This window comes from Streptopelia decaocto (assembly GCF_964273445.1).
Source record: "Streptopelia decaocto genome assembly, chromosome: 13".
Lineage (NCBI taxonomy): Eukaryota > Metazoa > Chordata > Aves > Columbiformes > Columbidae > Streptopelia > Streptopelia decaocto.
Window position 1 is genome coordinate 2,265,437 of NC_138668.1, and position 27,616 is coordinate 2,293,052.

The 27,616-nt window shown below is 46.9% G+C and overlaps 1 protein-coding gene across 1 annotated transcript in view; it reads right to left on the bottom strand.

The window, feature by feature from the left end:
• MAD1L1 (mitotic arrest deficient 1 like 1) overlaps positions 1–27,616 on the bottom strand; it is a 305,040-nt gene that overhangs the window by 70,933 nt on the left and 206,491 nt on the right. The window contains exon 17 of the mRNA XM_082064189.1: positions 12,172–12,379. Within this exon, the coding sequence (XP_081920315.1) occupies positions 12,172–12,379 (208 nt within the window). The remainder of the gene's footprint in view (positions 1–12,171; positions 12,380–27,616) is intronic.

Below are 27,616 nucleotides of genomic sequence, written 5' to 3' on the forward strand. Positions count from 1 at the left end.
AAAGCAGCGTACAAAACCCTCTGAAACAGCTCGGCGTGCCCGGCCCCCGCTGCTCTCCCACGAGCCCACCGAGCAGCACGGGATGGCCCCCTGCTTTATCCTCCGGGTTAACGCGAGTCGGCCTGCCCCTCCAATACAGCGCTGATTTAAACCAGCTACAGGACAAGAGGCTTTTAGTTACTCGCGAGCTGCCTGGCAGAAGGCGTTGCTGCCCGAAGATTAGCGCCACGATCTCTTTAGGCTCTGCAAGCAGGAAAAGCCGGCGCGGAGGCTCATGCCCACCTCCCGTGGGTGCCGCGAGTCTTAATTAGTATCTCTGGCACACTCTGAGACCTTCGGACAGAGGGTGCTACAGAAGTGGAAAAACATGCTCATCATTACGGCGGCTGCCACAAGGGCCGGCGTTCGAGGCAGAGGCTGCACAGCACGGCTGGCCGCAGCAATAATTCCCCCACCGCACATTGTCCCGGTCGGAGGCGGCTTCACCTCTCGATGGCTGAAGAGCAAAGCAGAAGCGGTGCTGACACGGCTGCAATCCGCCGGGCAGCACTGGCCACACGTTCAAACCGGCCAGTCGCTAGAAAGGAAATCATCCAGGGCGCTTTCTCATTAAAAAGAGCTTTGCTTTCACGGCGGCGCCTTCTCCCGCCTGCCACAGCTCGCCCTCCCCTGAATCCTGATCATTACGGGGAAACAACAAAGAATTAGTCAGCTTTTGTTAAGTGTCAAACGTTCCCACTCTAAACCACCAGCAAAACAAGGAGAGACATTTAATGGCTCTCAGAGCAACTTTACACCTTCCTAAACACAATTTCTGTACCTCTCGCTAATTGCTCGTTTGCCCTGGTTCGATGGAACAGCCTGGCTCGCTCCACCTTTGCCGGAGGAGAACAACAGTGTTTTATGTGCTGCAATAAGTGGGATACACGTAGCTCTTATTTTTTACCCTTATTTATTTCTAACTGTTGGGGTTAGCAGCCCAAGACTCGGAGCTACCCGAGGCGTCACTAAGATGCCAGGAGCTTCAAATCTGTTCACAAATGCTGCAAGCGTTTCGTTTAGGACATTGCCTTGCAGGTGAAGACCTTGCATACCTTGGAATATTCTGCTTAAAATGTTTTATTATTAAAAAACTTCCTATGGACTCCAGAATACAAGCACAGCATAATGCTCCCCTCCTCTTACTGTGGGGGTTTTTCACGTTATAAAATCGGAAGGATCCTATAGTAGAAAGAAGTGCTTTTAAATGGAAGTGAAGAGGAACTTCCACTACTCCTTGTGGCACCATGGGAGTCCAAACACGTTCTGCAGGGAGCTTGCAAACGCACCAGCGCGCTGCTCACGAACCTGGGATGGGACAGATCATGGAAACAACCTGAGCAGGACTAACTTCAAACAGTGGCTGATGATGAAAACGCCTTTAGCCCGCATCTGTTATGCAGGTATAACATCACCACTTCTAACTTAGGACGGAATCTTTGCCTCGCCTACATTCTGCCTCGTTCCAGGGAAGCCGCCGCAATATGGCAATCTGAAAGGGGAATCACACGCCGTCGTCATTATCAGCCTGTTCAGAAAGCCTCTGCTGAATCCTTCAGATCTGCGCGTCGCCTTTGATGCCGCTCGCGGTGAGATTTCTGATGACACATCCTCAGTCTCCAGCGAAGGTGGATGCTGCCGCTGCCTCCGGCCCCTCCTTGCAGAAGTCTCTGATCTATTTAACTTAAATGCCTCCGCTCCACACCTGTGATGGTATCTGATCATCGCAGAAGGTGACTTTACAGAGTTGCATACCTACCCAATAACCCACTACGCTACAGTACTCCAACAGGACGCATCAAGACTCTTCTATTCAATACAGACAGAAACCTACTTAGGCAGCCAGAGCGTGAAAAGGCAATTCGTGAATCTGATTTCAACCAGCTTTTCATCCGTCTGATTTTCATTCATCGAGCTGGAGCCAGTTGTATGTAAGAATGAATATGCTGTTCCCTAACGGAGGCTGGATTGACTTACTGCTCTCTAACTGAGCTCATGCCAGATAACCTGGCACTGAAATGGAGAGAATGTGGAAACGCTGAAATAGCGAGTGAAGGCTGAATCAGCTGCTGCGACCACACCAACCACACCGGGCAGCTTTAGTTTGGTCTAAATAATGGATTGCTCCCCGATGCTCAGAAATCCCTGATGGGCAGGCACGACTTTCCCCTGGGCTTTAAATCTTGCTGTGGTTGATTAGGATACAAGCTGCCCAGCATACCTGGATGTTATGGAACCGGGTTGATGGGTGTGAAGATGTGAAGAGACGCTTCTCTCCCTCCCTATTGACATTGTTATGTCAGTACCACAGTCCTAAGGCTATCACAATGTTATCACTTCATGCTACTGATGTCAGTGCCATGATTAAGATGGCAAAGTAATTACAAGTGTCTGCTTTTATACACTGATTGCTTTCCAAATAAATGTTCTCCATTCCAAATAAATCCGCTATGGATTAACGCTTCTACTTGCTCACCGCCTAGAATGTATTTGATTAGAAAAGCCCGATGAAAACTCTGCTTGACCATTTTCCAGCGCTTCACCATTCTTCTTTTCCTCATCAGGAAGAAAAGTGTATCCATTAGTTAACCTTTTCAAACACGCTCTTTTTGTAGTCTAATTCAAAAAAGGATTATAAAAGCCTCGTCAGCCCTGGCATGTGAATAAGCTTTTTGTGAGCGCGGGGAACAAGTATTCATATATCAGAACATCGGCATGGGGAGATAAGAGTAGCTGTATATGTGCGTGCTTATCTGAATGCAAGATCAGTGCTGTGAAACCAGCATAAACACCAAGGACAGAATCCATATATTGATGTCATTCTTAGCCCTACGAGTGCATTTGCGTGAATTTGCAATTAAATAAAGCATATTCCTTAAAAAGAAAACAAGACGTTAAGGATATAATTCAAGGTCTATTGAGATCAATGGGAAATGTTTCCATTGCGTTTGCACATAGTTCCTGTCCCTCCCAACGCATCCGCTGGAATATTAAGGAAGAAATTACCTGGAATTTGTTTGCAGTGTTTTTAAATGGATCGAGAGGTTCTCAGTTCTCCCAGTCTCCTCTCTAACCCAGAAAACCCAAAGCTCTCTTTTCTGCCATGGCTAACATTTCATGCATTTTAATTCAGATTAGTTTCATACCAAATAAAGTCATTGAAAATACTACAAATACATGTGGGTGACAAATGAACTGATGGAGGAAACATAACTTTGAATCTCCTGACTTTCATGCAATTAAAATATCAACTTAATTGTTGGATCTGTGTAGCTCCTCTCATTTTAATATGTAAATCAGTTTCTATTACTCTATAGCTCAAAGAATGTGTTACTCGGCTTACTTGATTAGGCTGGGAATTGCTGGTCCTGCTGTCACGATGTTTACACTTTGGTGACAAGTTTGCACATCAAATTCACATAATGCAATGCCATCAACTTACTCATCAAATACAAACTTCTTAAATACAGTCGCTGCTCTAGAATATTGAAACAGCCTTACTTCATTTACAGCCTCTAAATCATCAGAGTATGCTAAGAGAAAAATTTGGAACATAACTGGAAAACAGTATTTCCCAGGAAAAACAGCTTCGCACAGAGACAGGCAGGGAAACCTGAAATACAGCCCACATGGGCTTTAGTTGTGTGTTCCCCCTTTAAAATGTGGAACGACGACATGTTTTATTTCTCAGTCTCTACACATTCACTGCACCTCATTTAGGATTCGCTGTTAAGGAGTCCCTATTCATTCTGTGAAGACACTCGGATTTCAGCTCCCGGCCACGTATACTTACCTGGAAATTGAAATGAGGACCCCAGAGAAAACCAGCAAATGCAGTCATTTTTTTCCCATTACGAACCTGCCGTAACAACAATCCCACCATCTTGGAGAGTGTCGAGAGGAAAAGGGTAAATAAGTGCAGTATTTTCCCATTCCTGTCATCTCTCCGGAACCTAATACACGTCCCCAAGCACGGGGAGGACATTCACCTGGCCAGCACGGGGCTTTTCGAGACATTGCCGGTAACCTCAACACCCATTGCAAAGCTCCTCTGCCCGACTCCCACTACTCTTTACTGTCCATAAAGGCGTCCAGCTTTAATTTCCAGGAGGAACAAACACTGACAAGACGCCAAGCAGAGATCTGAGGCTCTGCCGCGCCGGTTATTCTCATGCCAGGGAAACGGTGTCGGCCTGAGACACCAGCACAAGCTTTTCTTCTCGGTCCTGCTGATGAATGAAAGAGCATTTTTGATGCTGTGCATCCAGAGGCCTTATGGCACATGGATGCTGATCAAAAGCTGCTCTGTGATGCAAACTGCACTAAGAGGCAGCTCATATCACAGCCCCACAGGACCCACAGGGCAGCTGCAGGTATTCTAATGTTGCATCTCGTTCCCTTCAGGAGAAATGCTGGACCGGAGAGGTCTAGCGGGAGCATCCTGATGCTACACAGCCACCAAGAAGGCAGCAACCACATAATGAGAATGTGCCTCAAATACCCCAGCAGGAAAATGCAACTGCCAAACTTCACCCAGTCTCAACCTGGCTTACTCAACCTGTGCTCAACAGCCCATTGGTTTGTCTCTGGCTGATAATGAAACCATCAGCACAGAGGGATCCAGAAGAACCAGAGGGATGCAGAACAATTACAGCCACAAAAGGCGCTATCTGCAATACAAATCTGAAGGTGTTTTATAGGGATTTGGCAGGTGGGAAGGGGTTAAAACACAGAAGAAGGAAGGTTTCGGGTCCATTGACTTCTCTCCTTGCAAAGGCTCTGGCTGCCCCTCGTTACAGGCGGAGGAGCACAGCTGCTCGGGGACTTGAAGGGACGTGACTGGCAGTGAGAACAATTCATCCTCATGGTCACTTCATGTTTCACTCAGCTACTGATGCACTGAGAACTAGAAACCAAAGTCAGGAAGCTTAAAAAGACTGAGTCTCCTCTAAAGCACAGGCTGAGTAAGCCAGGAGATGACAGAATACTCCTGGTCAGCCCAGGTTTCTCCACACATTTGCTCTGGACTTATCTGGTCCCAGAAGCTACCTCTGACCTTCTCACCTGACATCAGCTACCTCTGACCTTCTCACCTGGACATCAGCCACCTCTGACCTTCTCACCTGGACATCAGCCACCTCTGACCTTCTCACCTGGACATCAGCCACCTCTGGCCCCATCTACTTCGGTAAGGGGGACCTCTTCCTTCTCAGATGTAACATCACAACTTTACTGCGACGGTACCGAATAAGGAAAACAAGCCCAGGAAATAGCAGCCTTCTCCCCAGTGGTGTTTCCTTGCAGTGCTGCTCATTTCCATCACACCCAGACTGGAGGCAGGATCTCTAAGCCCAGAGACCCTTCCCTCAGGAGCCTCTTTCCTCATATTACCACAGAAATCATTGTAGATAATCTCACAGTTCACTGTTTCAATTTGGTCCCCCTCATCACATACATATTTTTATTTTCTTTTCCATTTCATTTCCATTTCCTTTTCCATTTCCTTCTCCATCCCAATTTGTTTTATTATTTGTTATTTCTTTCTTGGTAAAGCGGCTCTATTTTCTCTGGAGCAAGCCTTCTGCTTCTACTAAACATTTTGTAATCAACTTCTACACCAGGGGCATCAAACTCCTTTTCACCAGGGGCCGCATCCTTGTGGTTGCCTTCAAAGGGCCGAATGTAATTTTAGGAGTAGTTGTATTTGTACAGTCCTAAAATTACATTCGGCCCTTCGAAGGCAACCGCGAGGCTGATGCGGCCCCCAATGAAAAGGAGTTGGACAGCCCTGTTCTACACAGTGCCGAGCAAGACGGTAGGAGATGCTTTGAAACCAAACCAAACCCTCGCAGGAATCACCGGAGCTGCAGAGACGTGTTGTGCAGGTTCTCAGCTGCCTCTTACAAAAGCAGAAAAACTGAGGCCTCCAGAAACACGTGAATCGGCTGGAAAAGAGGGGCCACGAAGAAAAGCTACAGCTCTTGTGCTCGTTGTGAAGGCGAAGCACAGCCTGGGTAGTAACCTCTGACTGACAGCAAGTTTTACACATTCAACAGCTACAAGAGAACTCTGTTACAAGATGTATTACAAACCTCTGGCTCCCTGGACGGCAGATGGAGGTTGAAGTCCCAGCAACCTCTGGCTGGCACCTCCCATCACAGTTTTGCGAGCGGCTCCAGGCGTCCTCGGGGCTCTGCCCGGTCAGAGCCCCTGTCCCCAGCTCGCGTCCCCCGTGCCCGGCGCAGAGACGGAGCCGTGCTCGGGCAGCTCTCTGGCCGCTGGACAGGCTCATGGCGCGCTGCCACACGCAGGACACGCTGTGTTCAATGTATTCAGTGCTGCCATGACTTCATTTCTGTGTTATCTCCAAAAAAACTTGGGAATCTATCTGGATGACAAATGCTATAAGTGATAAAAGCAACTTCTTTTTTAACCTAGGAACATTTCTTTCAGCTCTCTTGAGGTCCTGTACTTTCATTCAAGGCAGGGATCCTGGTTCTTTATAGGTGCCTGTGCTGACTTCAGTAGTGCAGAGCATTCACCATCAAAGGCCAAGCTGCTGCTGAATCAGGACACACAAAGGCTTCAAGGTATTTTTCCCGTGTCGCTAGACTGCCCAAATCTATGGACATCATTGTAATGTAAAGGGGTTTTAGGAACTCTGCCCATCGACTATTGTAACACTGTCAATATTGAACTACAGGAGGTCCCGAATTGGCTACAGTCTTTTAGGAAAACCGGTATATTTAGCAGCCCCACCTCATTACCTATAATGCTGGGCTGGGACAAAGGGATATGGATGATAAGAAAGGAAATCAAAGTAAGCTCTATTTAAACTACCAGCTTATTCCCAGTCTTAATATACTATTCAGGTCCCAGACCAGTCCAAATGACTTGCAGTAGAGAAACTAGCACCATAAAAACAATCATGCTAATAACTAGCTGAGAGGTGAGGGATTGCCCAAGGACGTGCCGCTCCGGAGCCGCAGGGTCAGCACGGCCAGGACGGCTCCGAGCGGGTCAGACCAAGCAGCTCCCAAGGGCTGCAGCTCACAACACTCATCCTGTGGGCTACTTTCCAGATCGGTTGTGCTGTGCACATTAAAGCTGTGCAACACTTCTGATGCAGGTACTAGTAGGGAATGATTTCTTCCCCCATCAAGAACGTGTGGCCACCTCTGGAGTGAAAGAGCACAGAACTTCATCAGCACGCAGCAAAACACCAGAGGCAGAGACGAGCTCTTTATGAACTTCAGAAGAAATTGGGATACGCAGAAAGCAATTACATTCACTGAAATACAGGTTAACATCCTGCTCTTACCGAAAGTCCCTTAACACTGGAGGACAGCGAACGCCCTGGACCTTCGCTTCAGAAAGGCAAAGCCCTCAGTACAAAATGAAGGGTAACTGGCATGTTAAACATAACGAGAGAAGTGCCTCCTAACGAATCCTTCCTTGCTTTAGGAAAAGGCATTACGTGATCCAAAAAGAGCTGCATTTTATGCACCCACCTGGTCCAGCGTGGTCTGACCAGCGAGACGCCGGAGCCGCAGCACCAGGTGAGACACGGAGCCTGCGCGGGCACACGCGCCCCACGGCAACCAAGGTCACGGCAGAGCCCTTCGGCAGGGGGACGCGGCTCCGTGCGCACGTGCGGCCCTCGCCGCCTGTGGATTTCCTACACACAGATGGTAGGAAGCACCAAGTCTTCCAAGCAACAACAGCTCAGCCAACTGCGGATGGAGAACGGCAACTTTTAAATTCCATCTGCTCCTTTTTTTGTCACCTTCTGTACTCAGAAACACATTCATCAGAATCACAGGCATGCTGGGACACTGACAAATTTTACCATCTCTGGCTTGTCACTTCAATAAGATTAGTTTATTTTAATATTAATTCATTACCCAATTTAATTCTAATTAATTAGGTTTTTACAAGGCCCTGACATGGCAGAGATGCTGGAGACAGACTCAGCTGAACACCAGATGTAGCATCTTTTGTCAGGGTCAAACACAGAGTGAGATTCCCCAGTTCTTCATCCAGGACCCTGCCTTCCCCTAACATGAGAACACGCACACTGAAACCACTGAGACGGACGAGCAGCTTTTCCTTTTTGGTGGGATTATGTTCAGGAGAATAGTTCACTTCCAAAATTCTCCACAGATGGCTGAAATCAGAGTTGATTTCCCCATCCTCTTTCCTGGTAGGGGTGCCAGCCTGTCTCTCCACAGAAAGAATATTAAAAGCACATTTCCTCTTTCTCACTGAGAGAGACTGCATGAAAGAAGAAAACACTCCATTGTACTTACAGAACAGCAATAAATCATGAGAAATCATGGAAAATTCGCATAACTGCATTCTTTAGCCAGGACCCAGCTTCCACGGGTCATCCCATTCCTACCTTCGAACATATCACCTCTTAAGATAAGAACACAAATGGAAATAATCAGCACCCGAAATGTACAATACACACATTATTACTTCTGTCAGCTCCCCATTACCTGCCACCTCCCTATCTGCTTGAAACTAAGGCCGCTCATTGCAGGGGGCTGGACTGGATGACCTTCGAACGTCCCTTCCAACCCAAACTATTCTACGATTCTGAACTCCATCTCTAGCAGTACCAGAAAAAATGAAGAGATCCAGCAGGACCAGCCAAGACAAAAAAGGAAGATCTAAACAGCCAGGCCTGGAGAGAAACGGGGAAGAAGAGCCAGAGCTATGGAGCTGGAAGAAAAAAGAGCAGAAGAGGCAGCTTGAAATACAAAAAGGTGGTGGGGGGAAAGGTGGGAAGAGAATGGGAAAGAGGAATAGAGAATGGGAAGAGATTCCACGCCTGGGCAGTGATGCCACCACCACCTCCACAAACTGTTCCAACCTGCATCGCTCGCGCCCCGTCTGACCTTGGTGCGCCCTCCTCTCACACAGCCCAGACCTGGGCAGAGACGCAGAACACCCAGAAACTGAAACCCCGTTCTCGTAACGCGGCTGCGGCGGATCCGCCCCATCAATACCGCGCGACCCCGCGTGCAGATTTATACTTTGAGAAAGGACGGTGTGTTGCTATAGCTCACATTGTTCAAATCTCTCCTCTGCAACAGCGCTGGTACTCATTTTAATAGAGACTATTACAGCATAAATGAGAGGAAAGGACCACTGAACTGCGTGGCAAGTTGCCAGGCTGTGCTGCAGCCTCCAGCGGTTATGCTCAAAGAGATTTAAAGTCCAGTATAACCTTGATTTTTAATAGAGTCACATTTAATGAGCTTTAATGTCCACAGTAATAATTTCCTTATTACCTATCCAGGAGTCGGAACTATGATCAGAAAAACGTGGTGCACTCCAGTCCAGTGAATGAATTTAATAATGGCCAATACATTATTACCAAAATCATCAACATCATTGCCCTTAATGACTTTTTTTTGTTGGTGTAATTATAATTCTTTGAACCTCACGCGGAATTGTTGCAGATCACACAAGCTTGCTGAACACAGCAAACCTGGCTGGCTACGGGCCACCCAAATCCCTCACTTCTGCCAATAAGCCATTCAGGGTATATGGCAAAATGGGACAATAAAATCGTACATTTACTTCTATTGGTCAAAAGGCAAAATGCAAACTCATATATGACCTTTGTTGCCTTCCTGGCTTTTATCCACACTTTTCCTACGCTGTCCTTGGTCTCCCGTCATCCCATTCACCTCTGACATGAGGGACATGCCACCTCAGAAGCTCAGAGAGCTGAATTTGCCTCTTGCACGTGTCATATAACATGGATAAGCAGACAGATGGTATTGCAGCTGATAGAAAGGGGTGCAAGAAAAAGCCTAATTCTTGTTATTTTTGCACAGAAACAGCTCCACAAACCTCACTGAAACCTGCTCCTTTATTCTGCAGAATAAACCTCCCTCCCCAAGGCAGCTAACGGCACGGTGACAAACAGCACAGGGACGCTCTGCCCCTCGCTCCCCATTGCACACCTCGCAGACACACTGCAATGGAATGCACACAGCAGCTGGCCCTGGGTTCAGGACTATTTACAGCAACATTCCTCGTGCGTGACAGCGATGCAGACAAGAAGCAAGTCAAGATGTTTCCATATAGCCTGGCTTACTGTATGCATGCCCTGGTCTCAAAGACAGTCAACCACGAGGCTCCTCCATCCTCCACTTACAGCTCTTTTCTCCATTTTGTTTACATGAAGCAATTCATATGCACTTACAGGCACTCTGGGAATGCAAAGGGCCCCCCTGCGACTGTGATAAATACCACCAAGTTCTTCCCACCCTGCTACGCTCTGCAGCTGATGCTCTCTCCCATTTGAGCTGGTGACCAGAAGTCAGAATGATGTAGCATGGGACTGGGGCAAAAGGAGAAAGAGCATCACATCTGTTAGAGGCTGGAAACACCCTGAAACCCAGTGAGCTGTTTGTTTTCCTGGTGGAATCAAAGGCAGAAAAGAAAGCAGCTTTAAAAATGCATCCCTTATAAGCTGAAGACAAACCTGGCAACATCCTAGAACAGAAGCGCCTCACAAACAGCTAAAAGCAGCTGCGTGAAAGGCAGCAGAATAATAATTATGAATAACAAATCACAGAAGGCATACATAAGAAACACATTCCTGCAGAAGAAATGGTCTAATTGCGGGAGGTGACAGCCCAGGGGTTTGTTCAGCAGCAGCAGAGGCGCCGGGCTGCCCTGCCCTCCGTGCTCTGCCCCAGCAGCGCTCCCAGCCCCAGGGCACCGGCCCCCACGGACCTGCAGCCGTAGATGTGCTGGGGCACAGTGACAGAGCAGGGCACAGCAGCATCTGCTGCGATTTAAAAACCAGTGCATTTCCAATTCAAATTGCAACTACGCCCAAGAACTGCTCGAGTCTCCCAGGAAGCTCCTACGGGCAAAGACAGCACGCCTTCAACATTCGGGAAGTGCTTCATGCTTACACGTTTGTTAGAGCATCCACTAACAACAGTGACAAACTGTCATTGTACCTCTAACATCCAGGCAGCTCTTCACTTTATAAACCACTCCATCTACACTTCTCACCATCATATTTTTAAGGCTATATAGCACCATAATCCGGTATGAGATGCTGGAACAAGCACGTTGTTAGCAGTAATAAAGCACTGTTGTTTAATGAATGGGAAAACAAGAAGCTACTTCCAGAGAACTCTGGAGTCATCACAGTGAAAGCTTTTTCTCCTTGTGTTGTTTTTTTAAACCGGGGCTCTGCCATTTTGCGAGTCTCGAGTCTCCAGCACACGCAGCCTTCCAGGGAAGCTCTGCCGCCCTCCTGACCTCTGGACACCAACCACGGCCGTGCCGCGGGATCACCACAGGTTCGCTCCACGCGGACCCACAGCTCGCTTTTATTCTGCTCTTCTCTAACAGAAATGCGTAAAGGGCAAAGCACACGTGAGAGTTACAGCAGTGAGATCTCCCGGGTTCTGCAGCACGGGCTCGACTCCGCCTGGCCCCTCAGAGTGCTGTAGGTGACGGGTCACGTTTTATTGATATCCTTACCTTGATTTACAAAGCCTGGGAATATGTCTGGAGGTGTTGGCTTTGGGGTTATTGCACTAAAAAGTCTCATTCAGGTACGTGAAGGGAAGACAGACTGTACTGGAGGAGAGCCACAGATTCTGTGAAATGTATTTAGCTGGGTGAAACATGTACTCTATTTTCATGGAGTATTGAATGTAGCTGTGATTAATGGGGCACATACACACTGATAAACAATATTAATTTGTTTTAAGCCAGGTCTGAAAAGATTTCAACCACTTGCTTCCCTGCAGCTATGAAAGTTATTTCCTGCTGTCTGTACTACCTCAAGGGCTAAACCAGCCCTGAAAGGAAGGAAATATTTCCTTTTACTCCATCGGCAGCACCGGCCTATGAAGGCTGCTGTATTGGTATTTCATTTATCATGAACAAATGATATGAATTATTATTATTCACCCTTACCGCTCACCCTCTGTACCAAACTGCCTCAGGGTTGCCACCACACATTCACTCTCTTGCATCAACCCATCAAGCACACTCTCTGCACCGTCCCCATCCGCTTCTGCCGCCGGTTCCCCTGGCGGCGCGGATGACCAAGGGCATCGTCACGACGGGACGCCAGCAGCCCACCTGCGACTTCCTGCGGTGACTGAAAACCCCCAACGCCTTCCAAATTGCCAGGGATGGCGCCGCCTCCTTCGAGCGCCCTCAGCAGCTCCCTCAGCCTCTCGCACTCCTCCTGGAGCTGCTGCTGCTCCTCCTTGCGCTGCTGCTTGGCCAAGCTCGCTGGGTTCATGCTCAAGTGGAGAACTTTGGTTCTGCTGGGGTCGTAGGCGCCCTGCGCGGCAGAAACAGAGGCAGATTGAGTAACCGACTGAACCTCCAAGTCCACCCGACCTGTGCCACGCTTTGCGTGAAGATGAAAATGTTACGGCAGAAAAAGGGACACGTGAAGACAGTGAAGGCAGTGAAGACGTTTCCTTCCAGTAGTTGAAGTCAACCAAACCCAGTATTGCTTCTCCTTCTCTTGCTACTCTCTCCTTAAGCAAAACACCAAAACAAAACACCAAACCTACAAAAAAAGAGCCACTCGAGAGCTCGCTCCCTGGCTGACAGCTCCGCAGCTCAACTCCAGCAATGAAGTTTTATAGCTGTATTTTAAATCTCTTGATAGCAGGAGATTATAACGAACACACAGATACACCCTTAAACTACAGCAGGACACTCGGTACTCGCCTAATTTATTACTCGTAGGAGCCAGCAATGTCCACATGACTCCAGTGCTGGAGTCATTAGCAAGTTGTACCTGCTCGTCCCACGCAAGTGAACAGGTATTTCATTTTATACGTTTCCCTCAGAGGTGAGATGTATTTATAGCAGTTTAAATGGTCAAATCCTAAGATAGCAAATTCATATTCTTTCAAAGTGAGAGGAAAACACTGATGTTAGGTTTGTGATTTCAGAGAGACAATTTTCATATAAACTCCAGGAAGCCTCGCGACCATAAAAGCAGTAAAGCATGTGCTAATGCCCAGCTGAACCCTACAGCACTGCCTGCAGAAAAAGGCTTTTATATGGTAATATTTCTCCTTCAATTAAATCTCAGGACCTAAAGTGATTTTGTAAACATTAATTAACCCTCAAGAGCAGCATGAGGTACGTATTATCCCAATTTTAGCATTTCATTTTCATTAAAGATGTGCGGGAACTTTATGTGGGGTTTTTTTCATGCAAACCAGAGCAGAGAGTGAGCAACTTCATCCTGAATTGTTGGTCAGTGCTGGTATGAGACCCCAGAAGATCCCATTTCCAAACATCTTTTATTGAAAATACTCCATCCGCACGCTGTAAAGTATCTCTGCCCACGGCAAGGGGTGAGGTGCCGAAATTTTGCCGCCCCAGAGCCTGGCAGCAGATGCAGCACTGGCTCAAAAATGGGTTTGACAAGTTCATGGACAACAGCTCCATAACTGGACCCTGACAGGGGGGCACGGGCGCATCTTCGGGCATCTCCGGCTGTTGGGGAGCAAGTCTGTGGGCTCTTCCAAAGAGCATCTTCCATGGTTGCAGTCAGTGATGCTCTTCAGTGCTGGACGGACTATGGGTAAGGGCCAGCTGGACATTTTTTACGTGATGTTTGCTACATCTCCCAGCTGTTCTCACACTGCCCAAGCCTCACGGTGCTCGGGAGAATGACGGGAACATCTCAGAGGGCAACACTGTCCTACAGCCCCACAGCAATGGGGCTTTGTGACCCCTTTCCACAAGGAGGTCTAGACAAACAGCCTGGACTGGACAGACAGGTCATTAGGACCAAGACATGAGACAACCCCAAGAGAAAGTCAGCAGAAAACTGAAGGAGTGGGACCACACATGGCATCTTGGAGATGTCGAGCAGAGGGAACACAAACCAGCTGTAACAGCAGCTTATTAGATACATTCTCCCCAGCATCACACTGGCATTTACAAACCTCTTTCTGCACCCAGCTACCTAACTCCTCATGCTATTTGCATTTCAGGACTGTTCCAGACAGGTCAGGGCGCTCCTCACTCTCGTGTTTGCCTTTCAAGGGAAGAGATTCACCCTCAACGTTTGCCACGGGGTTTACGCCGGCTGCCAAAGGATGCTCTGCAAACCGGAGCCGCGGAGCCCGTTTCCCCCCATGCAGCCGCGGTATTTCTGACCAGCCGTGGAGGGCGGGCAGAGATCACAGCTCCTGGCCCCGCCGGCTCCGGCTCCGGCTCACGCACCGAGATCACCAGCCCTGCAAAGGCACCAGACGGCACAAGGGGCTCAGTGAGGAGGAAAACCCTGCGAAGCTGGAGGTGCTGCTGCCCCCTGCCAGGGCTGCTTTAACCCACACTGCGCTACTCTGCTTGTTTTGCAGGTGGTTTACTCTTTTAAAACGTATCTCGGGCCTTTCTACAAAGCTCTGCCATGAAGCCGCAGTGCTTTGGCTCTTAGAGCTCTCTCAGCCCATCTATCCTCTCCTTTCACAACAAGCGCCCTTGATAAATCGCGCTCTACAACTCAGCACTAGGACTCAGCCTTATTTTGGGGGCTCAGCAGCTTCTGAGCATGTCAGTCTGAAGCTCCACTGAGGTGAATATCTTCAAAATCCACCGTGATAGGAAGGCTGTGGCAGAATCCATCTCATTTAACATTTCTGGGAGATCACTAACATAACTTGCTATGCTACTCACATTTTTGGGCTAGGGGCAGTAGCTTTCTCTTTATTCTACACAGCACACATCAAACCAGCACATTTCTCCCTACAGCTAAAATATTAGTGCTGCTGGTTTATATTATAGTAAAGCCTAAAGAAACCAAGTGAGACAGGGATCCCAGAGTGCCAGGTGCTGTACGAACCCCACAAGAAACTACCACCTGAAGCCCAAAAACCAAACGTGAAGCACAGTTTGCGAGGAGCACCGAGGTGTGGACAGATGGACTCTCCAGTCTGAGGCTCCTTAGCAGCACTGTAGCAGAAATCAAAAGAAAACCTGTCTTAGAGACAACCCTCCTCACCACCGGACCATACAGCTGCACCCAGCAGAGCGTCACTAAGTCTCTGGGAAATCTACTGGCACCCTATGGATTTTCAACTAAACGCAGGAAGTTTTCCATGGAAACAGTGCAGACTGGAGCCAATTTCTGATCAAAGGGGTCGGTCGCATGTGTATGTAACACCAGACAGCCAAAACGGTATCACAGCTTCAATCGTTTGGAGTGTTCTTCCACATTTCTGAAGGTTGGGAGTGACTTAAGTTGGCTCCTGGAAGAGTCATGGCTGGAAACCATTAAATATAACAGACAGCAAAGCGACGTTAAAAATCTCACTAGCATTTGAGGAAATGAAACCCTGATGCCAGTAAGAAACCAGGGACTGAAGAAAGCAAACAACCTCCTCCTGGAATCCCTTTAGCTCTGGAAAAAGTAAACTGCTGGTTTTCTCTGTCAAATGCTCTTTCCCCCCACAAATAATAAGTCTTACTGATCAGAATTTTGTCCAGAAACCTGGAAGGTGGTGGTTTGAGTGCTGGCAGACCTAAACCAGATTTGCCCATTTAGAAAATAATTTCTAATCTAGGGCCACTGATGAGGAAGAGCCAAGAGTGGTATCTGAAAAACAAGGCACAGCAGAGGTGGCCAGAGCCTGTGGGCAGGAGCTGGGACGCCCAGAACAGCCGCCCAGGAGCAGCCGCAGGTGCTGCTGCTGTGCTGAACAAACTCATGCAAGGAGATATTGACTAAGAGAGTTAAAAAGCATCTTGCAACAAGTAGGGATGTATCCCTGGTTTCTCCAAGAACCACGGAAAGGTGCGCTTCAGGTTTGAAACTTGGCCTGAATGTAAGAGCTGACCAAATCCACCAAAGCTCATAGTGCCTTTAAATAGAAATACGAGACATTTGGGGGATGCAATCAACACATGACCTATAGACAGTCCCTTTGTTGGAAAACCATCCTGTCCCTGGTTCATTCAGAAGATAACTTGGTAAATTGTTCCGCTCATCATGGCCAGTGGCACAGAGAGCAAAGATGACACTTTACTGCTAGTTTCTCAGCAGCATCCCCTCTTTGCCCCTATTTCTCCCAATACTTTAGAAACTGGAAATCGTAGAGATGCTGAAGAGTAAATAACTTGAACTAGAGAGAACTGCTGGCATTCATTGATTCTTCTTTCAAGGAATAACGTCGAGCCAGTAATTCAGATTTGTCAGAAAAATGTACACAGTGCTTTATTTAGGAGGAAGCAATAAATACCTTGATTGATTGCAACCAAGTCTGGTTGACACTTAATAGTACAGTGAGTTATTCATTCCTGGAAAGCAAGATGCTAACTAGCTGATTTGGTGCTTGAGGCAGCAAAATCATTTTGTGCTCTCCGAAGGGCACCAGACATTTTCCAGAGATGTTTTGTTGACTCCACAGGTTAACATGTCCTGCAATTTGTGAAATAATGTTGTTTTGATGCATTATCCCACAGGTCCTACAGATCACTGAGAAAAACCATCCCACCACTTCTGTCCCGGTCACGCAGCCATTGTGCTAGACAGCACCGCAGATGCAATATTGTCTCAATGCAATACGTCCTAAGCACACACTGGGATGTGGCAGAACTACTTAGTAAGACTCTGGTTATTGATAAACTTTCTGACAACAGGCTATGGAAAAGAGAATTTGCAACAGGGCTGATTTGCCACCTAGAACAGAAGTGGAGCATCTCCCGTGTGAGGAAAGGCTGAGGGAGCTGGGGCTCTGGAGCTGGACAAGAGGACACTGAGGGGGGACTCATTCCTGGGGATCAATATGGAAAGGGGGAGTGTCAGGAGGATGGAGCCAGGCTCTTCTGGTGACAACCAGGGACAGGACAAGGGGCAATGGGTGCAAACTGGAACACAGGAGGTTCCACTTAAATTTGAGAAGAAACTTGTTGGGGGTGAGGGTGGCAGAGCCTGGCCCAGGCTGCCCAGGGGGGTTGTGGAGTCTCCTTCTGTGCAGACATTCCAACCCGCCTGGACACCTTCCTGTGTAACCTCATCTGGGTGTTCCTGCTCCATGGGGGGATTGCACTGGATGAGCTTTCCAGGTCCTTCCAACCCCTGACACTCTGGGATTCTGTGATACAAGCTCCAGACGCTGCTTGCTTCCTTCCTTCCTTCCTTCCTTCCTTCCTTCCTTCCTTCCTTCCTTCCTTCCTTCCTTCCTTCCTTCCTTCCTTCCTTCCTTCCCACCTCCACCTCTCAGCCTGAAAAAAACAGCTCTGAGGAGATAATTGTGCTGATGCTATGTGTCATTTTTTTAAACTGTATTATTGGCAAACAGTCAGTATGTTGGTCTGCACGTTGAAATTACAGCTCAAAAACTTCCTAACTAATCTCCCCATTAGGGAAGAATCAGTCAAGTGACGAAGCAATGAATGAAGACAGGACTGCTTTAATCTCTGCAAAACAGAAACTTTTCCTTTAGAAGTGGAGTTGTTTAGAAGAACAATGAAAGCTGCCAGTGACAGCACCTTGAAAAGGGCTGAACTTCTGCTGGCATCTCTCCTGGCTGTTTGAACACTGCACAGTCCCAATTCAGGGATGTCTTTCTCCAGGTGCAATAAAAGCCTTTCTCTCTACTCAACTCACTTTCACAAGCCCACAGGTAAGAATAAAGTACTTAAAGCCATGTGGACTACTTTACATTTGATGAAACATTCACTGCTTAACAACTCCATTTAAGATCTATTCATCTACCACAGATATTTCTGATCAGAAGGTAGAAATGTTAGCAAAGGGAATAGTCTCAACTGTTGTGAATCCGTTTATCTAACATCGCTAATGAAATTAAAGAAGTTCACACGTTCCCAAGGAGGCAATGACTGTCAGGATGCAGTGTCAGCAAACACTGTCAAGGATTTTCAACTGACTTCACACCCTCATAGGCTCCTCCTGTTTAATGCATTTGAAAGCAAAGTCGTCAGAACCCATACGTGAGGCTGACATGCACTCGAGTGCCTTATTTTTTTCATAGTCTTGGTGCCTATCAACCTTAAAAGACTGTGATTTCGGAGCAGCACAATAAATTCTGGTGGAGCATATGGACAGCTGAGTTTAATCGCTGCTCGCTGGCAGTGGAACAGATTGTGCTTGCCCCTGCTGAGAAAAGGCTGAGGATTGGAAGCTCTTTAAGGAAAGGACCATTTCTTCTTTGTCCATCTCTCACATCCGGTGAGCATCACCCAGGTACAGGCAATACACACTGCGGCTTACTTAGCGAAGGAATTTGTTTCCATCCTGACTTCTTAAGAGAAACATCTCCAATGCTTCCGGACTGGGATGCGTTATTGAATACTGGGGATCTTAAATAGAAACAATCCAAGGAGCTTAGTAGACTATATCAGCTTTAAAGAAATAATAGGTCAGTAGTCACCTTGGAAGAACACCCAAAATACAGACTGCATCTATCTGTAGGATACAGATGGGAAAGTTTCTTATACAGAGACATAAAACATAAAAAGCATCAGCTGGAGCAATGGTGGGAGTGTTTGAAAAGCATCCAACTGGCCTGGGAACGCTCTTCCTTCCATTTGCTACCTCTTGTAGGCAAAAAGTACCTTAAATTGTGAGTGCTAGCACATGACAGTAACTGGGTATATGCATGTGGTCAATGTCCAAAACTGGATTTCCAAACTACCAAGCAAGAGATGCTACTTGCTCGCTGCAAACATGGTCTGGCTGTAATTTTTGGTGAAACCTGGACTAAAACAGAAGTGGCACATCCTGAATCCTACACAAAGAGAGATAGACATGAGACAAAATCACTGCTTAGAACGTGGAGCAGAGGACTGATCAATGATTTAGACTACGTAGATGGGGAAAACCAGGAGCTTGGGGTTCTAGAAAGAAAGCTGGTGCCAAAACTAGGGATTCTTAAAAAGAGAAGTGGTCTCAGAAAGAAGAGGACCTGCAAAGAACAAGGTGACGATCCTGGCTGGATATACCATGGGTTGCTGCTTGCTCTGTCCCATCCCTGACCGCCTCCTGTTGTTGTTTCATGACAAAACATGACCCAAGGCCTCTGGCTGGTCTCTCACTGTGTCAACGCTCCAGCTACTGAGTTCTTGCAAAATCCAAGTTGCTGATGCTTGAAGGGCTGATGCTGCTTTTGGGGACCTGCAAGTTCCTCCTTGGGATTCAGTGCCTCCTCCTGCCCACGGATCCTTTACACAGTTCAAGCTGTGACAGAAATGCCATACCTCTCCCAATGCTTCAGGTTTCTGGAATTACCGTTTTGCTTTTCCGAAAACACGTGGTATTTGTGAGTGAACACATGCACGCAGGCTTTGCACCCAGCTAATAAACACCCTGGTGCTTTTACTGAATTATGAAAGAAGTCACAAATCACTAGAAGTCATCTTTGAAAGTATTTATCTTCAGCTTACAGTTATAGCATTTACATCAAGAATTGTCTGCTCTTAGTCCTGCATCAATACCCCTTGGAAATTTTGCTCAAAGATGGAGAACAAAAAGAAAAAAAGGGAAGGCAAAATTGGAATTTATCACCTGAAAGGCACATGCAAAGTCCCCATCTGCAGCTCTTGTTGCAGTAGCCTATTAACTAGACACAGCCTGACTATAGAGGTGAGCAGCTTCTCCTGGTTTACCTTTATTTTTACTTTAACAGTGGGGTTTTTTAAATCATTTTGGTTACCTAACTCTCTTCTACAAAAGGATACAGGAGGCATTTCTGCACCCAGTACAAGGCAGTCTCAGAAAGCTTAATCCTACCTCAGGAAATGCCATTTTAATGGAAATTCTGTTTCTTGGTTTTGTTCTTTTTGTTTCTTTGGTGAAGCTTGCTAAAGTGATTAGAGCAAAACCCAAACTAAACCGCATCCCAGAGATGTTCCTGTGTACCCAGCGCGCTGACCGGCCCCAGCTCCCTCTGCCACACAAGATAACGACACCAAGGGATCTTCAAAGCTCTTGGAACAGGAGCTGTATTAACAGAAATGGATTGCAAAGATGAGACAAAGCAAGCTAACAAATAAGCAACAACCACCACCTGCTCCTCATAGCTTTGCCAGTATGCACAGACTCCAAACCAGAAACAGTTGGGGTAAAAACAAACAAAAAAAACCCCAAACAAACAAATCAACAAAACCAAACAAACAAATGGGAATGACCTATTAGAGAGCAGCGTAGGGGAAAGGGACCTGGGGGTCCTGGGGACAGCAGGGTGGCCATGAGCCAGCACTGGGCCCTTGTGGTCAGGAAGCCAATGGTACCTGGGGTGGGTTAGAAGGGGGTGGTCAGTAGGTCAGAGAGGTTCTCCTGCCCCTCTGCTCTGCCCTGGGGAGACCACACCTGGAATATTGTGTCCAGTTGTGGCCCCTCAGTTCCAGCAGGACAGGGAACTGCTGGAGAGAGTCCAGCGCAGCCACCAAGATGCTGCAGGGAGTGGAGCATCTCCCGTGTGAGGAAAGGCTGAGGGAGCTGGGGCTCTGGAGCTGGACAAGAGGACACTGAGGGGGGACTCATTCATGGGATCAATATGGAAAGGGGGAGTGTCAGGAGGATGGAGCCAGGCTCTTCTGGGTGACAACCAGTGACAGGACAAGGGGCAATGGGTACGAACTGGAACACAGGAGGTTCCACTTAAATTTGAGAAGAAACTTGTTGGGGGTGAGGGTGGCAGAGCCTGGCCCAGGCTGCCCAGGGGGTTGTGGAGTCTCCTTCTGTGCAGACATTCCAACCCGCCTGGACACCTTCCTGTGTAACCTCATCTGGGTGTTCCTGCTCCATGGGGGGATTGCACTGGATGAGCTTTCCAGGGCCCTTCCAACCACTGCCATTCTGTGTGATTCTGTGTGTGAAACCACAAAACCAAATGGAAGGTGCTGGATGTGGGGCAAAGGCTCAGTTGTTCCCACCAGGCCTCATGCTGGTTCCCCACCTTCTACCCCACATTTCTCCCTCCACCACCTTGGTGTGCACACATTTCTACAGGTCTTTTCTTTCCCTTTCCGAGCTGCTCTGCCACACTTCACACACTCATTGATATTCCTGCCTATGTGCCTCTTTTACCGCAGCATCGCCAGCAAATTAGCAATGAGACAGCGGGTCGGTTGGAGTTGGGATGTATCGCAGACAAAAAAGCTCTAATCACCCTAATAACGCTGCTCTAATACCAGAGCATATCTTTTGGTACAACGTGTAACACGTTTTGGGCCCTGCTGCAATACAAGTAATAAAACAGAATGTCTCGCCGGTGTGAAGCCCTTCAGGTACAGTTTTAAAGAGGAGATCTTTTCTCTGCACTCACAAACGTGTTATTCCCTGGAGGATGCAAGACTATAATTTGCATTGAGTGAGGCATTCAGATGAGGTCCGAGATGCAAACAAACGTGACAAGAAGGTTAAGAGTCAGGACAGAAAGACATGGAATGGCATGGAGCTGGGTAATCTGGAGGAAAAAATGCATCTGAATGTTCATTGTCCTTTTCAATTGCTGCTTTTCCTTTTACTGAAATGGCAGAAAATCACAGGTTGCTCTAGGGCAGTTTGTTACCACACGGGGATTTGAATTCCAGGGTTTCTACGCTGGGTTTTTCACACCGACGATGTCTGTGTTTCCAGAGAACAAGTCCATTAAAAGTTGCTATTATTTACACTCTGGCAGCACGCAGAGGAGACCTGTGATGGTTCACAAACCTCTGATAAATACACTGGAAATCAAAAACACATAGGTTCTGAAAACAGTCCCAAAGGGCTTATAGTTTGAGTTATAAAAATATAAGACTTCACTTCATGGTGAGAAAAGCTGCCTCTCAGATCTGAATTTCAAACAACCATTTTATTAACTTTCCCATACAAATGAAGTCACCTTTGGTTAAGAAAACTGTTGAGAAGTGTCAGGCCCAACCCAGCTTTTCAAGAGAAGTACGCACAGTTTAAAAAGAAACAACCACCTCTTTGCTGCTCTGTTTTCTTATTCTGAATGCAACATGCACATACAGACACTGTACAGACAAGAAAGATGGAAGATACTTGACATGAGTTTTTTGGTAGTATTTATCCAATCCACATATTCAACCATGCAAAGCTTTCCCTCCCAACAACGTTCTGTAAGTCTCATTAAAATGATGCCCACTTTGGCATGAATTCCGTGGGGATTTCAAGGGGAGAGCCCAGGTGGGCTGCGCCATGGGACGGTGCCAGAGGTCCCTCTTTCAAGACTGTATAAAGGAAAGTGAAACAGCAATGTAATCAGATTTTCCAGTTAATATACCTAATTAGTGAAGAGCAAAACCTCCAGCAAAACCTTATTTTTAGATGGTATCTTACACGAAAAGAAACATGAATAATTAAAAACCCTGTAAGAAGGCACTGCCTTCATGATCTGACTGTAGGATGCAAAGTTCAGCTGAACATATGCAAGCCTGAAAAGTGACAAGAAGAGCCGTCAATCATGTTGCTTATTTGTCCAGCAAACGCATCGCATGGTGTCGAGGTTTTGATTTGACAACAAAACCGTGGCAGATGCATTGTTAACCCCCTCCCCCCTTCAGCCCCTCCCTCTCCCCGCTTCCCACTCAGGACAGGGGACTGGGAGGGAAAGAAGGACAGAGAGGAGAGAGCTGGATAAATTAAAAATGTTTTACTGATGCTGCCAATAAAAATAGAGAAAATAATACAAAATACAGAAAACCAATCTGGAAAGTCCCAGCAACTGTAGGGCCGGCACCCGAAGTCCTGGACTGGACTCTGCGGCCAACTGGACCTGGATTCAGTCTGTCACTGGCCTCAGTTCGCAGGGACAACTTGCGAGGTCCTTTCCTAATGCTGCCATGAGGAAAAGGGACGAGATCCTCGTCATCTCCCACTTTTGTATGAAGTATCACGTGAATGGGATGGGGTACTTGGTTGGTCAGTTTTGGTCACCTGTCTCAGTTCACTGCTGTCGCGGGACGTGCATCCATCCTTAACACTGACCTCGCATTCCATTGCTACATCTACCAAAACATGTACCTGGCTTTTCAGGAAAATGCAGCATTATGATAAGAAGGCTTTAGCTGACAGGCAAATTCACTAAAAAAGAAACTTGTATTTAACAAAACCAGGGCACATAGGCTGGTTGCTGAGGTCAACCACGCCAGAATCAACAGCAGTGCTGACACTTCCTAAAGGCAGGACGTTCTGAGCCTGTAATTTAATGCATATGAAAGCACTATTATATGTCCTTGGATGTATCACTCTGACCTGACAGGCTACGAAGCAAACCCTGAATAACTCTGCTGCTTTCCAGTGACTGAACGTGCACCGTCGGCCCCGGCCGAGCTCCCCGCCGCATTAACGGATCCCCCGCCTCCAGCGGGACGCGGTTCCACTTAGAGAGCAAGTCAAGTTCCCTTTCACATCATACAGGAACTGTGACAGACGCGAACAGTTTGGAGGACTCATTTCTGACAGTCTCCTCGAGCAGCCGGGCAGCGTCTGAGTGGGTTTTATAGCAAATGTGCTCCAGGTTAAACAAGCTCCGCCGCAGCCTCTCACTGCGAGAGGTTATCGCCTCCCACGCTCCTTCTGCTTTGGCCAAGCAGAAGATAAATACGAGGAAAATAAAACGTGTCCTTGCGACGCACCGAGGGGAAGAAGAGCTGGAGAAGAATTGTTGGGTTTTATTCCTCTTGTCACAGTCTCCTCTCGGTGACGCGGCGCTTGCATTGACACAGCGCGGTCCCGGCGAGCTCATCTTCCCCCAAACACCTCAGCGCCAGGGAAACAGCAGGAAATTCCTCTAGTAATTGATAAAGTGGTAGAGGGAGAAGTGAGAGAGCAAATAGGGAGCTTCCAACATCTCAGAAAAATGTATATACATGTACATATCTTTCTTATTCTCCATGTAGCTACCTACATTATTCACCAGAAAGTCACTGCAGTTTTGCTTAGATATGTTGAATATGCAGAACCCACTTTTGTTTGCTCTACTCTTGCTCAAGTAAGAGACCTGAGTATCTAAAACATCCAAATATCGATTCACAGGGTACATTCTCTTCCAGCTCCTCAGGGTAAATAGGCAAATGTTTAATTTTCCCTTCCTTTTCACCATTTGATCAGGTTACTTACTTTATTTAAGCACGTTGTAAGATCCCTGACGAAAAGAGCTCTTTTTCCACTTCTCCAGAGCATGGAAAAGGTCTCCTCCATCTCCTTCCTCCTCCCCGCCTGGTGACAATCGCCTTTTGGTCCCAGGTTTCCTTCCCCAGCTCCTCAGGGACCTGGACTCTGCCCCCTTGGTCCCCATGCAGAAGGGCATCACTTTGTGTCCTTTTATTCCTTGAACATTAGAAGTTTCTATAGACTTGGGATTAAAAACATTTGAGAGGTCCCAGGCAGTGAGAACGGGGCTGTCACGGAGCAGCTTGACGTGCATACAAAGAAACTCTCGACTAGAAGAGTCAGCAATGCAAGGAGAATTAAAAAGCACAGTTAAATAACCCTAAATCCTCATGCATATTTATAAACTACATCACACCAAAACTGAATCAATACCCCTCACTAGTTACATACGGCCTGAGAAACTAAGAGCTGCTAACTTGGGTTTGTTTTACCCATTACGGTTGGACTCGATGATCTTAAAGGGCTCTACCAACCCAAATGATTCTATAAATATGCTGATGAGACCCATAAACTCTCCATATGGGAATAAATTACTGGGCTGAGAAGGGGAGTTTCAAGCTGTATCGCAGCAGCGTAAGATGGAGCAGAAGGAAGAGGAGCAGCCGCCGTCCACACCGCATGGGCAGCACAGGGACCCACCTGAGCCTTGTCTGCAGAAACAATCTCAGTTTAAACCCTTCTACTCCCACGACAAAGAGAAAACCACCCCTGGCATGAGGACAGGCTTTGCCATTCCTGCTGCACCTCTGTAGGTGCCATAAGCTACATCCCCCCACCATTTGCCCACGTGGGGCACTTATATCAGCACAACCATCTGCTTAAATACACTTTCTTGGCTTCCACTGGGGGAAACTACTTCTTGCTTGCCTGCACATCTTCAAGTACTATTCATCCATCTGTTTTTAAATGCAATTTGAACCAAAGATGCGGGAAAACGCTAAGGAGCATCACGCTGGCATCACCGGCCCGTTGGCAAAATGACTCAACACACTAAACCTGCCTTAAACCAACTCACCTCCAACAACACATCTTTATTCAAGCTTAGACTACTACAAAGTTGAGCCAAAACCGATTCAAATCTACCTTGAAATATATTTGCTGGGCACAAAACTGTCCAGACATCAGTGCACGACTTAATGGTCTGAAATACAACCGCCCTGTCTCCTGTTTGATTTGATTTCACCGGTTTTACTTCACTATGCTAACGGCCTGGAGAACAACAAGCACATTTTGCACAGAGATGCGAAGGGGCGATGATTTCAAGTTTTACTGCCATGTTTTTCCAGAATTATGACTGCCAGGTCAACCTATAAACTGTTAAGACCCCATAAAAGCCCATTCAAAACACAGGAGTTCCTGCTGTGCAGAACTCAGGTTTTGGTTTTTATCACCACTTCCTTCATATCAACATGAATCACAACATTTTATGAAAGAAAATCGTGAATGAGGAGAAATTCTCGTTTTCTAGTGTTTCTCAGTGGGAAACCAGTTCTCTGGCCATTCATAACAAAGCAGCGAGGAGAGGCCGGTTCGGCCTCACACAACAGCCAGCACAACATGCTCTTGCTCTGCGGTAGTTACTTCTTCCTCATTAAGTTTTAATTAGGTAACAGAACTCAGAAACACAGACTGGCTGCAGGTGAGAAAGCATCTTTTCAAGTTGATCTGAGCAAACCTAAAGACAGGCTTTCCGCACTCGGGTAACTACAGATTTTCAGACAGCGTCTTTAGGCGCACGATCACGCTGACTTCCATCATATACTATGGAGGAACGTATTTCTCCTTCGTTAGGCTTCGGTAGCAATTACCTGGTCATTTTTCATATTTCAACTACTGTTTTGTTTTTAAAGCAGTCTTAATATCTTAAAATTACTGCTATTTCTGCCCCAAACAGAAACTGAACAGTGAGCGAGCATCTCAGAACTCATCTGCCTGAACCAGCAAAAAGGGGCCTCCAGAATGATAAAGATTTTACTTGCATAAATTTATACATTTTATCCTCCAGCAGGTTAACGGCAAAAAAAAGATCAAGAGAGGTGATAAGGGAAAAACACATTTGATGCTAGTGATTTCAGAAAATATGTTATTTTGTGTAATCACTGTGAAAGGAGGACAAATCTCTGCCATCGCCTGCTTAGCAGAGCCCAACAATGCTTACATTTCAGCTGAGAGCAAATATCCATTTCCGTTATTCCAGCCCGCTCCATCACTCCTCCTCTACCTTCTTCTCCAGCTTAAAACCTTGAATCAGATGAATTCACTTACTGAGGTTTGCAAATTACTGATCACCCATCGGCAGCATCGATCGGCACGTTTTGCATTGGCTGCAGGTGGAATGAGACAGCGCTGGCTGCTGAACAGACTGTGAAGACCGAGAAATGAGATTAAGCAGCTTGCCTCATACAGATCAAGTTATCTGCTGCCTCGGTCGCTTTTCATGAAGCTTCCAGAACGCAGCAAAATGGATCGCTATAACTCGCGAGACAGAACTGATACACAACTCCATTAGAAGGAAAGATCAGAAAAAGCAAGTAACACAATTTCATGGGAAACGGGTCTCGTCAAATAGACTTGAAGAGATTTCAAATCTAGTTAATTAAGATAACAGTGTTGACATAACAGAATAGGAATTCTGTAACGTATTTGCTTTGGTATCAAAATCACATTTTCTTTTAAAACTAGCCTGATGCAAAATCAGACTGTGGCAGTTTTTAAATGGCCCAGAAGCTGATGAACTAATAGTGACATTTCCCAGTTACTTCCAATAAGAATCACTTCTTAGGCCAATTGTATGCAGCATACATTCTCTAAGATATATAGGAAAATAATAAATCCTTACTAAAATGTGCAGATAACACAAAGGCGGAATTGTAGCAAACAGCAAAGCCCACAAAGACAGCTTAGAAATCTGATTGTGCTGGGCAGAATCATCCCGCGTGAATTCAAATGCACCGGGAGACAGTCCGAGCGCAGAGCGTGGTCTCGGGTACACAACACAGCGGGGACCTTCTGGAAGACGGTGTCTGTGAGGAGGGGTTTTGGCCATGGTTAATAACCAAGGGGTACCTCCAATTTAATGCTGTGGGGGGAGAAAAGGAGCAGCAAGAATCTTTACATCCCTATGAGGTGGGCCAGAGAAGCAACATTGTCTCTGAATGCAGCACTGATGAGACCGCTGTGGGGATAATGCATCCAGGTGAGCGCGCAGCCCTAAGAGGGTTGTTGAAATTATAGAAAGGCGTGAGAAGATTTCCATGAATGATTCATGGCCTGAAAAACACATCTTGCCATGAGAAATGAATGGAAATCAAACTATTTCATTTACTACGGAGAAGGCTCAAGCAATTTGATCAGGGTCTTGGGTGGAAATCTGACACCAGGCGGTTCTTCGAGCAAACAAAA